This window comes from Globicephala melas, chromosome 16 (assembly GCF_963455315.2).
Source record: "Globicephala melas chromosome 16, mGloMel1.2, whole genome shotgun sequence".
Taxonomy (NCBI): domain Eukaryota; kingdom Metazoa; phylum Chordata; class Mammalia; order Artiodactyla; family Delphinidae; genus Globicephala; species Globicephala melas.
This window is the reverse complement of record NC_083329.1, coordinates 45,792,914-45,807,065: the sequence shown is the minus strand read 5'-3', so window position 1 is coordinate 45,807,065 and position 14,152 is coordinate 45,792,914. Positions and strand designations below refer to the sequence as shown.

Below are 14,152 nucleotides of genomic sequence, written 5' to 3'. Positions count from 1 at the left end.
ATTATCACTTCTATTCTTCATCCCACTAGAGGTTCTAGCCTGTCCAATAAGAAGGAAAAAAGAAAGGCTTACTCAAGTAAATAAAATTATCATTGTTTGTAGACAGTATGATTGTCTACATAGAAAACTCAAAAGAATCTACAATTAATAGAAATCATAAGAAACGGTCAAGGTAGCTTATATAAAATCAATATATAAAAGTCATCTTCATTTTATACAGCAATAAAATCACAATGTGAAATACACAACTTACAATAGAAACTTGCAATAAGTTTAACAAAAGACATGCAGAGCCATGCACAGATAATAATAAACTATACTTAAAGACATTGAAGAAGATCTAAATAAAGGAGAGGTATTTCAATATAATAAATAGGAAGGCGTCAGAAAGATTCAGTTTTCCCCAAATCGATTTCTAGATTCAATGCAACTCCGGCGAAATATTCAATGGGTGAACTTCTGTTTCTGATAACGGTAGAGTAGTTTAATTCAGACTATGCTTCCTACATAAGACATCTTTAAAAATCTGTCACATATGTTTTTTTAAATCTTCTTGAAAATCAAGAAAAGAGCTAACTGGATTAAGATCAGGAAGAGGATGAGAGTAAGCATAGCACTGGAGACACTTTTTCTCTGGAACTATCTAGTGATATTGAATAGGCAACCTAGAAGATGAGATGCAATTTGGAGTTTGCAGAGTTAGGCTTAACAAAAATTGGAGTCTAACACCACCAAGGGGGGGAAGCCTGGTAATCTACAATCCTCATTGGGTTAGGATCCAAAAAGACTGCACCACAGAAATGAGGAAAAAATATAAATAAACCAACCTCCACATGGACTGCAGCCCAGTTTCAGGCCATCTGGATGGCTCAGAAAATCTCAAGTCCTGAAATTGTATTAAGATGATCCTGGGGTGCTGGTGCCACTAGGACCTGGCAAGAAGTGAAAAATAAAGTCATCTATAGAGGAAAATAACATCTTTCTTGGCCTCAACTTATTTCCACAAATAATTTTTCTAGTACAATGTCCAGTACACAATTAAAGGAAACCAAGCACTCTAGGAGACAAGACAAAATGACAGAAACTAGCAGAAATAACAACAGAAACAGACACATGGGGTCTCTAGAGAATGGAATTCCCAAACACAGACTATAAAACAAGTATTTTTACTATGATCAAGAAGATAAAACCAAACTGAAAAACTTGGCAAGAAACTGAACTCTAAAAAGTGGCACAGCAAATTTGAAAAGGGACCAAACTAAAATTCTTGAATTGAAAGATAAATAACTGAAATAACCAGATTAATGGTTTTGATAGTATTTAAGACACAACTGCAGAAAAATTAGTAAAATGGATTACAGGTAAAAATGAATGAATGAATGAATCAATCAATCAATCCATGAATACACACATACACACAATCCCAAAAGAAGCACGGAAGAAAGAAAGAGAGAAAAACACAGGAGAGAAGAGACTGTGCGAAGAATACAGCAGGAATACAGTGAGAATACATTGAGAAAGTCTTACGTACATTTAACTGGAGTCCCTGAAAAGTGAGAAAATGGGACAGAACCAATATGTGAAGAGATAATGGCTCAAAATTTTCCGAAAACAGGTGAAGGATTTAAATTCAAAGTTTTAAGTGTCCCAACAAACCCCAGGCAGGATCAATAAAAAGACATCTATGTAAACCTTACAAAGGTTTCCAGTCCATGCTACACGCCTGACTTGCCTGGGAAGGTTACTTGACACCTCTGACGCTCAGTTTTGTAAATACAAATTACAGCCTATTTCATAGAAACGGTAAAATGATTAAACGAGATAACACGGAAGGTGCTTAGCTTGTCGCCTGACACATACTTTCTGTAACTAGCTGTAAACGTTGGCTATTGTTGTTATTTATCATTAACACTTGCCGTACCAAGTTGAAATTCCGTGTTTACCGGGCTGCGCCAGTGACGAGAGCAAGTGGCCTTTTTGCACCCCAGCAGAGGGCACACAGTAGTTGGTGCAGGCATTCAAGAAGGGAGACTCCTCACCCCCCAGTCCCTATGCCAGGCACTTGGCAGAGGACTTGGGGTGCAGGGGATCTTCGAGCTCCATGCCCACCCTTCGTGGCCCTGCCCACCCACGCACGACCACGCCCATTCCCAAGGGCCTGAAAAGCAGTTACCTAGCAGCATGTACTGCCCTGTAACCCCAGCAGGAGGCCCGGCCACGCCCAGGAACGCGTTGGTCATCATGCCCTAGGGGCCGTACAGCTCAGTCGGCCTGTCAGTGGAGCACCGCACCTACCGCTTGGAGGGCCTGTTAGGTAGGCAGCTGAGCGCCAAAGGGCCACCCAGTTGAGTGCGCCCAGGTACACCGCAGCCTCTGAGCATCTGTGCCGGCTGTGCCCTCTGCCTAGACTTCCTTCATTCCTCAGACCTAGACCGAGTGCCACTTCCTCTGGAAAGTCGGCCCTAAGCCCCACAGCTGCAGGATGTTTTAGCATCTTCTTCTGGCTTCTGCTGCCTCAATATTAGAGCAGGAAGAAACATACACTGTGAGCCCACTGGGTGCTGGGTAGTAAATGCAAATTACCTGGATAGAAAATATTACATACCCTGCTTTACACATTGGGAAACTGAGAAGCAGGAATATTAAGTGACTTTTCCAAGGTACGTGGCTGAAAAATGGCAGAGAGTCTGTCCCTTGATCATCCATTCATGCAACAAACCTTCACTGAGCAAGTAATATGTGTTGGACACTCTTCCAGGTACTGGGGACACACTGGTGAACATGATACGTGTCCTTGAAGTGACTGTGTCATTGTTGACTGCTAACTGACAGCTGTGCCAAGGCTCTGACAAAGGAGCGTAATCATAGTGGGACCTGCCACTGGCCATAATTGGAGGGGAGAGGACAGAGATCTGGAAAGGTTTACTTGCCTGAATTACATCTGAGTTGAGCTTTAAAGAATGAGGAGAAGCTAACCAGGTAAAGGAAGAAAGAGCACTCCAGGTAGGGGGACTAATATCTGCAAAGGCTGGAAGCATGAACAAATGACCTATGTATTTGTTGAACTGATGGGAAGATGAGGCTAGAGAGGTGGACAGGGGCCAGATCCTGCAGGGCTATGTAGTATTAGACAGGGGAAATAAACTGTGGCTGCTGTGAGTAGAACAGATTAGAGGGGGCCAAGAATGGAAGCAGGGAGACAAGGGATGGTTGTGGTGGTCCAGGGGAGAGATGATAGTAGCTTGGACCAGGACAGCCTTAAAGGGGTAGTGGATTAAAGTAAAAGTAACAGTACTCCCTAAGAGGATGGAGATGGGAGGCGAGGTTCAGGGGGCTGTGCTCCAGATCCAGTGTCTGGCTAGAAAACCCTAGAGTTTACAAAAACACTGTTTGAACTAATAAAAAAAATCAGCACAGTTTAACTATACAAAATCAACACACAGGACTTCCCTGGTGGCACAGTGGTTAAGAATCCGTCTGCCAATGCAGGGGACACGGGTTCAAGCCCTGGTCCGGGAAGATCCCACATGCTGCGGAGCAACTAAGCCCGTGCACGACAACTACTGAGCCTGCGTGCCTACAGCCCGTGCTCCACAACAAAGAGTAGCCCCCGCTCGCCACAACTAAAGCCCACGCGCAGCAACGAAGACCCAATGCAGCCAAAAAGTAATTAATTAATTTAAAAATATCAACACACAAAAATCAATTGTAATTCTGTAACTAACAATGAACCGTCTCAAAAGGAAGTTAACAATTCCATTTACAATAGCATCTAAAAGAACAAAACACATATGAACAGATCTAACCAAGGAGGTGCAAATCTTATACACTGAAAACTACAAAAATTGCTAAAAGAAATCAAAGAAAACCTAAGTAAATGGAAAAATATACCATGTGCATGGATTGAAAGACTTAATATTGTTAGATGACAATACTTCCCAAAGCAGTATACAGATTCAATGCAATTCCTATCAAAATCTCAATGGTGGTGTTTCTGCAGAAATGGAAAAACTCATCCTAAAATTCATAGGTAATTTCAAGGGACTGAGACTAGCCCAAACAATCTCAAGAAAGAACAAAGTTGGAGGTATCACACTTGCTGATTTCATAACTTACTCAAAGTTATAGTAATCAAAATAGTGTGGTACTGTCATAAGGATAAGTATATAGACCAATGGAATAGAATCGAGAGTCTAGAAGTAAACCATCACCTTTATAGTCAATTGACTTTTGTCGTGAGAGTCAGGACTGCTCAATGCATTAAGAACATTCTCTTTAACAATTTGTCCTGGGGAAAGTGGATATCTACATGAATATCTTTTGAATGAAGTTAGACCCTTATACCATATATAAAAATTAACTCGAAATTGATCAGAGGTCTAAATTTAGAAACTAAAAAACTCTTAGAAGGAAACATAGGGGCAATTCTGAATGACCTTAGATTTGGCAAGTATGTCTTGAACACCAAAAGCATAGGCAACAAAACAAAAATCAGAACAACTGAAATTCATTACAGTTAAAAACTTTTGTGCATCGAAGGACACTACTAAAAAAGTGAAAAGACAATCTATAGAATGGGAGAAAAGATTTGCAGATCATATATCTGCAGTCAGGACCTCTCATTGTCATTGGGATGCTTAATAGGCATCTCGGACCAATATGTCCAAAATATCTAAACCAGACTCCTAATACTCACCAGTCCCTCCTGCATTTTTTCCATCTCGGTTCATAGCAGTGCCATTCTTTCACTTACTCAAGCCAAAAACCTTGCAGGCATCTTTCTCTACTCTCTTTCCCTCACACACCCCATCTAGTCTAGCAGCACATTCTGTTGGCTCTATCTTCAAAGTATCCCGACAGAATTCAACCATGCCTTAACCTCCCTGCCACCACCCTCAGTCTCTTTGTCCAAGCCACCGTCAGTCATCTCTTGCTTGGATCACCGCCCTGGCTTTCTCACTGAGCCCACTGCGACCACCTTGTCCCCTGCAGTATGTTCTCAAAGCCAGGTGATGCCATTAAACCTGAGTCAGAGCATGGCCCTTGCCTCCGAGAACATTCTGGTTGCTCCTACAGTGGCCTGCCAGGCTCCTGATGACTTCTCTGACCTCATCTCCCCCTGTTGCTACTTATCTTCTCGGACCAGGGCTCGAACCCATGCCCCCTGCATTGGCAGGCAGATTCTTAACCACTGCGCCACCAGGGAAGTCCCTGGTCTTTTCTCTTTACTCTCTCAGCCTTCAGGTCTTTCTCAAAAGTCACCTTCACAGACAGGTCTTCCTTGAGCATCTCCACTGACAATGTCGACACTTCCCTCAGTCTCCCTCTTCCTTATCTCCCTTCCCTCCTCTTTTATTTCTTCCTAGCGCTCATTGGTATCCAACATAACATATATTTCACCTATTTCTCTTGTTATCCTTCTCTCCTACCGGGATGAATGCTTCAGGGGCTCAGGGATTCTTGTCTGTTCTGTTCTCTGCTCTGTCCCAGGGTCTGGAACTGTGCCTGGCATATCTGAAGGACTGATAAATACTAGTTAAAATGAACCTGCGTGGAGCGAACGCTGGAACCACAGAAGGTGAGACTGGAAGAAGCAAGGAAAGTCAGAACCAGGCAGACCACAGGACATGGGCAGTGGTCCCTCTGAGGGCTGCAATGGTAGGAGAGAATCTGGAGGTACAGAAGGCAAGTGAGATGAGGAGTTCAAGAAGAAAATAGCTAATAGGCACCAAACTGTTAGCAGGAGTTATCTCTAGAAAAAGACAAATCCATGGTTGATGAAGGACATAGAGTGTTCCCAAAGACCTGTGATGGGAGGGGAAGTTGGCCCAGTAACTTTGGGGGGCAACCTGGCAGTGTCTTAAAATTTAACTGTATACTGTAGAATCCAGCTACTCCATTTCTCAGTTTCATAAATATATAAAAACTCGCACATGTACATGGAAACATGCCCATGAAGATTTTCTGCATTCCTTGGTCATCTTGAAAAATTGGAAACGACCGGAAAAAGGAATGACTGGATATATCGCAGTACATCTGTCACATGAAACGCAACACAGCAGATCTGTGTGTACTGATGGGGCTGGATTGCCACAGCCATTGTGTTAAAGGAATAAAGCATATTCCGGAATTTTATGCACACTATGATCTCACTTCCACTGAAAAAGACAAAAGGAGGGGGAGGGGAAGAATTATAGGCGATTTTTAAATCTGTGTCCTTTTCTGTAATTTTTAAGGTTTTTAAGAACTCATCAGTCTGCATTACATTTATAATCTGATAAAGTTTTAGAGTTTAAAATATGTTTTTACCAGAACAAGTGTTTTAAGAAGCAAGAAAGGAGATAGATCAGAGCATGAATCTGCTGGAAGGGTGGGGGAGAACTGGGTGAGCCACTGAATGTGCTAATGGGTCTTCGCCTCTGACGATGCAAGTTCAGGAGAAGGTGGGCAGAGGCTCCAACTGCAGGAGGTAGAGGAGTGGTAGAGATGAGGAAATAAAGAGCCCAGGCAGCTCTTCCCACAGTAGGGGAGGGGAAGGCGTATTTTAAGAGGATCAAGGGGAGAATTTTTATGATTGAAGGAGACTTGAGTATTGCAAGGTATCAGCAGGTGGTTGATTTTTAAAGTTAGCTTTGTATCTCCCTGAATGGTAGTTCATATAATACTGGCAGCCAACATTTACTGAGGGCTGGTGACAAATGCCGGGGTGTTAACAGAAGCAAAGCAGGGAGCATCTGCTCCCCTTTCTCTGTTCAACACTCCCCCCATCATTTTAGACCCAACTAACATCACACCAAGCACAGAGTGGTGCATTTGCAGGCTCTCATTTGTAAAATCTGCCTCTGAGTTCTGTGCATTTCTTTAAAAATCATAGCCCTTTTATCATTTCCCGAAACCCTGCTGGCTTTGGAAATATGCCTGATCTCTCCTGAATTTACCATGCCTTAAGCAATCTGAAAAGTTTATTTCTTTCTTTATTACCCATGAATTATAATAGCTTAGCAAAAGTGTCCTGACTATGGCCTCAATACTGATGAAATTAAACTAACTAATGCTGAACAAGAAGTGTTAATTTCCCTGCCATGGTTGTGCCTTGCCTGCTGTACTTAAGTCTGCCAAATGACCTGCTAAAAAGGAAAAGACTCATAAGAATAGAATCCATCCTTATTTAGCTAAGTTGCTCTGTGTACCATCCCCCTGTCCCTAGCTATGCATTAGCTACACACGTTAATAGTCATTGGCTTTGCATCTGTGCCGAGCAGAGGAGGGAGAGATGCCTGTCTGTTTGCCTTGACTTCCTAACCAGGAACATGTAAATCATTTGCAGGTGGCACACGATTCCACCAGTACTGAGAAGAGGGAGGCTTTTCCATAACCCTCCAGTTCACCCAGATCCCCCTTGAAGAATGAGATGCCACTTCAAAGAGTCAGGTTTTCTGCGGGTGGCCTTACAGCTTCTGGTTGATTTATGCTGGAGTTTAGCCACTGCCTTTGCAAAGACTTTGTTGCATGGAGTATATTTATCTGACCTTTCTTTGAATAGACAACCCATAGCAGCTCATAGGAAAAAAATGTGTCCTCCATATAGAGAGGTGGCATTTGGATGAGCTGCAGGAATTCTGGTGCTTCTCCGAGTTTGATCCCTTAAGCCTGCACTGGCCGCCCTGCAGCTGGGCTCAACACATCCTGGAGTGGTGAGAAGGGGACAGGCATCCTGAGGGTGAGTAGATGAAGTAGACTCAGAGGTGGCTTATCGCTTTGATAAGACTCAGATTTACGTCACTCGGGGTCCAAAAGAATCGTTGGAGGTGCCTAGCGCCATTAGGAGCTTGTTTATTCAACAAGCTGTATTAACACCAGGCCCAGGGTGGGGCGGGGGGGAGGATGGACTGTGGTCAGTGAAGGAGACACGGGGCTTTGTAAGGCAAAATGAGGACTGACATGGTATGATGAGGAGGATTTCTTCCTGTGGGACGTCATTTGCTCAGATGTTGAGGCATATTCCCATTTTTGGCACTGCCGCCACCTCCATAGGGTGGGTTATTCGGTGGATTAAACCCTATTTCTTAGGTAAACCTTGCCACGAAATAGTGCTGCTGTTCTCATAAAACAAACTCCAAACGCAGATGTTACATGAGGCTTGGTGAGATGTGCTCTGCAGGGAAAGGGCCATAGCAGGTTGTGGGGTACACACCTTCCCGGGTCTCCTTCTACAGAGCCCCTCCTCCCTTACACTCCTGGTCACAGGGACCGGCCCCAGGTGGAATCTTCACCCCTTCTCTCCAGAACCCCCAGGATTTAGAGAGCTGGTATTATGTGTTATCAGAATAGAGGTAGCACCTTGCCCCCAGAGGTGGGGTGTAAGGTGGGCACGGAGAAGCTGTTTTGTTCCTGATTTCTCCCAATCAAATTGAAGTACATGTCCCAGGAGCGTCTTCAGACAATGCAACGCCAAGGTCATGGAGGCCAAATCGCCTCCTACCTACCAGCTTGCAGCTTTTCCCTCTCTGGCTATAACTCCCCTCTCCAGAGGGGGCGCTGCTGGGGGAGTATCTGATCCCCAGAATTCTCTGCCCACAAACTGCCTTCATGCCTCCCCGGACGATTCACTGGCCATTCCAAACTGGGTGGACTGCTTCATTTAAACAAGTCACTGGTCCAAACTGAGTGCCTTCCTCTAAAGATGTTTAAGAACAAGACACTTAAATAGGATACAATAACATAAATATGCCAGAGAAAAAGATGCCGGTGTTCTGTAGAGAGAGGTGTTAGCAGCAGTCACAGGGACAATTAGGGCCACCACTGTGTACCCAAGGAGCACTATCTTGTTAATGGAGATCCTCGCTGAGTTGCTTTTTGAAGTTCCTTTCCAGAAGCGAAATTAAAATCACGCAATTAAAATGTTCACAGTTGGGGCTGGATGTTCTTGAACTGATTGAAAGAGAAGAAGTGGACATGGCAACATTTTGAAACAGCAATTGTCTCTGTAATTAAATGCAATTAACTGACATAGCTGTCTGCTTTTCTCCACATAGGACTGATTGAAATGCTAAGACTTTAAAAAACATGCCCACCATCTGATTTCTCTTTCCATTCTAACCACAATTCTCACCAACGAATGAAGACTGCCAAAGGTGGTGATTTAGTGAACCAACCCTAACACTGAGGTTATAGGGTGAACATATCAGGAAACGTGGGGAGAAATGTGTTGGAGAAAACAGAGCTCCAGGCTGTCCCATGCACATCATTTCTCCTAAACCCATATAGCCTTGCATTTCCACAATAGAGAATAAATCTAACAATTTTCCCATAGCTGATCTCTAGGAAAGGAGCTGTTGAATGTAAGTAATAACCAAAATGCAGATTCCAAAGGGGAGAATAAAAATTTAGTCCATTAGCTTTAAAAAAATTTTTTTCCCTGATTTTTATAGAAAATCTAGAATATGCTAAAAGAATTTTTTTAAGTTTCTCATAATCTCACCACAGAGGGATAATCACTGGATATTTTCTTTTTTCCTAATATATACACATGAATTGCACTGAATACATATTTTTATTTATTGAATGATTGATTTAGGCTGCACTGGATCTTCATTGCTGTGCGCGGGCTTTCTCTAGCTGCAGTGAGCAAGGGCTACTCTTCATTGAGGTGCACATGCTTCTCATTACAGTGACTTCTCTTGTGGCAGAGCACGGGCTCTAGGAGTACAAGCTCAGTAGTTGTGGCGCGTGGGCTCTAGAGCGCACTGGCTTTGGTAGTTGTATCGCACGGGCTTAGTTGCTCCGCAGCACATGGGATCTTCCCAGACCAGGGATCAAACCCGTGTCGCCTGCATTGGCAGGTGGATTCTTAACCACTGGACCACCAGGGAAGTTCCTGAATACACATTTTAATATATATTATACATGTACCCTGATTTTTTGCTCATATTACAAATATTTTTCTTGCTATTAAAAATTTATAAACATTTTTGAAATGTCCGAATAAAATCTCATCATATGCATTTGCCACCATTTACTTGACCATCTTCTTATTATTGGGCATGTAAGTTATTCACAGTATTTTGCTATTATAATAGTACAGAAAGGAATATCTTGTTGCAAAAGCCTGCCTTGTTGCAAAAGTCTGTATTTCTGATTTTTTCCTTAGGGAGCTTTCTTATAAGTGCAATTTCCTGGGCCAGAGATTAGAATCATTTTTTAATTCTAATTTTTGTGAGGCATTTGAGGCTTTTGGTATGTACTTCCAAACTGCCCTCTAGAAAGGTGACCAGTTTATATTTCCATCATCAGGGTAAGACTTTACCTAATTCTGTAAATCCCCTCCAACACTGAGCATCACCTCTATAAGAAAGGCTCAAAACTATTCCTAGAGAAAGCTCATATTTTCACTGATCATATGGCTCTGGGGCAAATCACAACCAAAACAAAAATTTTTCAGGTCTCTGGCTGTGCTTCCCAGCAAAGGGGAGGACACATCAGGGCCAGTACCAGGTGGGCACCCACCAGGGATGTTGAGTTACAGCCATGAACAACTGGAGAGCAGACCAGTCGCTGCCATCCATGAAGACACCTGCATATCAGGTTCATCTGTCCCCGTGGCACCCACATCCTTCCTCATCTTTTCCAGCTGTGTTGGCTAAAGATGGACACCAGGCCATCCTAGAGAAGATAGAAGACTGGAATGTGGTGGAACTCGTGGTGAATGGAGAAGTTGTCTTCCACTGCAACATCAAAGACTTGGAGTTTGGGAAGCCCTTCCCACCAGCATTTTGCCTTCTCTGGGGCATTTCCATTTCTAGTTGAAGTGGTCGATGTGTCCTGCCCATATTCAAATTGGGTTTCTTTCTGAGTTTTAAATTCTTACTCAAAGCCCCATGCTCTATGGCACATGAATGAGCGCATCCTAAACCATACACAGTAAAGTGCTTGATGCTCTGGGCTTCTTCCCAGAACGCTGGAAACAGAAGAGGGATGGAAAGAAAATGAAGTTTTAGCTCTAGACGTCAAATGGGACTGTGCAAATTTAGGGAGAATAGGTTGTTTAGTAGTTTTTCATTTTAATAATGTGTGTTTTATTATTATTTACCTTGAAAATGGTTTTTGTTCTGTTTGATTATTCTATCTAGGCTAGCTAAGACGATCAGAGTTGATATGCCGGCAGTGTATGGCATCATCAGCTACGTTCTATGGATTTCTTTGCCTCAGAGAGCTTCTGGCTCAGCAGGCTGGCATCATGCATGCCTCACTGTATGCTCAATGTAAAAGCTTTCCCAATCCACTAATACTCTACAAAGGCTGGGACCTTTGGAAATGCTCTCCTAGTGGAAGCCGTATGTTTGTCTTATATAACGTGACATGGTATATAAAGCTGGCTAAAAGAAAATTATACCTATTTCCCCAGGAGGCGATGGTAAACTAGACCCACGGTGCAAAGAGGCCAGGAGAGCTGTACTAAATGCCTACTGATCTCTTCATTGGAACAGGCATCTGAAGTCAGCAGAAGAGCAGGTGCCTCCCGCCATTCTGCAGTACAAGCAAAAGCGGCCATTCCGGGCCGTGGATGCTGGGCTCAGGCAAGGCAACGCACCCTGTCCTTCAGCCTGCACAGCCAGGTTTCTCACCTGGCTGCAAGGAAACGGGGCCCGCAAAAGTAATAAAACCACACCATCTGCAGCATCTCTCAATCTCAACCCATAGGGAGAGCCCTCCAATATCAGGTACACATTGAGCTTGAAGGAAATAAAATGCAATCTAATAACAAAGCGCCATCCCTTGCTAATAACGCAAAGTTGCCAGAAGCATCAGAGATTCCACTGTATAGCAGTGAAGAGCTAGGAAGAAGTAGAATTAAGGATAAGGCAGGAGGGGGGTGGTGGGAGGGAGAATAGTGGGCTTTGAAAATCTGAACCAGGAGTTAATGTCAGTATTTGGAAACCTGTCTATTCTTACAGGTTTACTTCTTGCTCCCAACAGAATAATATTTAACATTGTAATATATAATTACCTAACGACAAATCTTCATTTATTTTCTTTCAAATAAATCTTTATTTATTTTCCAGATCACAAGAAAATGATCTGCATTCTTTTGCATTAGCCAATCCAACAGGCTGGTCTGACGAGGGCCCGAAAGAGGCCGGGACAGAAGGGGAAAGTGGCTCCCTGTCTCACTTGGAGGAAAACACAGCCAGCGGTGTTTAAAAAGTGTTTTAGCTGTGGTCAGTGTCAACCTCAGCCATGTCAAAATGACGTTCATTTTCTTTTCAGGATCTTTGCACCGAACTGTAGCATGCATTCTTAGCTGTAGAGTAAAGGAGAGGGGAGAAATGCAGGTATTGATCTAATGATGTTAACTGTGAGGTCATGGTAAGAAGGCATCACAGAAGAAAGCTGGATTCCTTCACAGAAGACTCCGGGCGCTGTGTTGAAAGAGAACGGCTTGCAGGGCCTGTGACAGGCAGCGGCTGGCTCTGGGTCCACAGCCTGCAGGGATGCGGGGCCACCCTGCTCCCTGCAGCCTCACTGCACCTGGGGAGCCATCCTTCCCTTTGCTCCAGGGAACGTCAAACCCCCCTGCGCCCCAGAACTGCAAAGGCATCTGGTGCTCCATGAAACCACTTAGCCAAGTTCTTTCCCGCACGTGATGAAATAGGGGATAGAATTTTCATTTTCAGCCCAAGTTCCACTTTATCAGATTTCATTCAGAGATTACGAATCACTTAGGATGTTGGAAATATTTAATCATCTTTGCTGAGAACCTGAGGCTAAAAACAAATCTTCTTCCCGGTGTCTGGTGCCGGTTTTCACACGTTTTTAGTAACCCTGGATTTAGTCCCTTTTTCTCAAAGATCAGTTTAAGTTATTATTTGCTTTCGTACAAACATTTCACTACAAAAGAAGTACATTTTCATTACAGTAAAATGAAAAAATACAGGTAAAGATAAAGTATAAATTTGATAACATTTTGGTTTATTTCAGTTGGGGTTTCTTCCATGTATATCTGAATGTTCATTAAGAGCTAGACATACATAGAAATGGATTTCACCAATTTGGGATCATGCCGTATGTATCCAATTACGTATCTTTTTTTTAAACTTAACCTTTTATGTTGAACCTCTTCCCATGTGACCAAAACATTTGCTGACTGTCTAAGCATTCTATCTTGAACCAGGGAAATTTCTTCCTGCTTGAATGGTGCTTCCTACTTTCACTGACAAAAGCTTTTCTGCTGGGATATACAACTGCAGGCTTTCCCATCTACATTTGGTGCGGTAACTTCAGCTCCTCAGGCTCCAGGACCCCAATGTTAACCGGTACAAAGGGTCCACCCTGCAGCCACCTTGCCCTCCTCTGACACACCCTCCACCCTGGCCTGTATTTTGTCTCAGAACAGCGCCCCCATACACCCAACCTGCTCTCCTTTCCCCCACGGCCAGAGCAGAAGGGCTGGTAAGGGGAGGTTGCACACGGTTCTAAGAAAAAACCAAGTGCAGAAAGCTTCTGGGAGATCCTGTGCCCAGGGTGCTGTGTTCCAAGTTAGATCAGGATGAAACGATGTATGAATCAGCACTACTGGAAAAAGCCCCAGGGCTACCTCTGGGCTATAGGCTTGGAGAGGTGGGTGGGGTGAGTGGAGGGAGGAGGCCTGCAGGACTCTCATTTCTTCCTTTTTGTAAATGTTCTCATTGGTGGAATTGATTTTTACTTTGCATATGAGTGTGAGTGTGAGTGTGTGTGTGTGTGTGTGTTTGTGTGTGTGTGTGTCCGGGAGGGGGGTATTTTTCAAATAAACATTTAAAATAAAATCAAGAATTCGGCATAGAGGTCATCTGTCTATATAACCTAGCTCTTCTCTGTCATTGATTAAGAAGAGCTTTGTCTTTGGAAATGTAATCATTTTTTGGTCTACCGAAACATGCCCTCATCCTTCTCCTCTGCTTCCCTCTGTCTTACGTCTTCTTAAAAAGATATCTCCCTGGGGCTTCCCTGGTGGCGCAGTGGTTGAGAGTCCTCCTGCCGATGCAGGGGACACGGGTTCGTGCCCCGGTCCGGGAAGATCCCACATGCTGCGGAGCAGCTGGGCCCGTGAGCCATGGCCGCTGAGCCTGAGCGTCCGGAGCCTGTGCTCCGCAACGGGAGAGGCCGCAACAGT

General features: G+C 43.7%; 1 protein-coding gene across 1 annotated transcript; it reads left to right on the top strand.

Moving 5' to 3' along the window:
- The first annotated feature begins 2,181 nt into the window (after positions 1-2,181).
- Positions 2,182-11,469, top strand: C16H10orf53 (chromosome 16 C10orf53 homolog). Its single transcript, XM_030847673.1, is given in 3 exon segments — positions 2,182-2,314; positions 10,631-10,749; positions 11,404-11,469. Coding segments are annotated over 3 exon segments (318 nt in total).
- Positions 11,470-14,152: the final 2,683 nt, after the last annotated feature.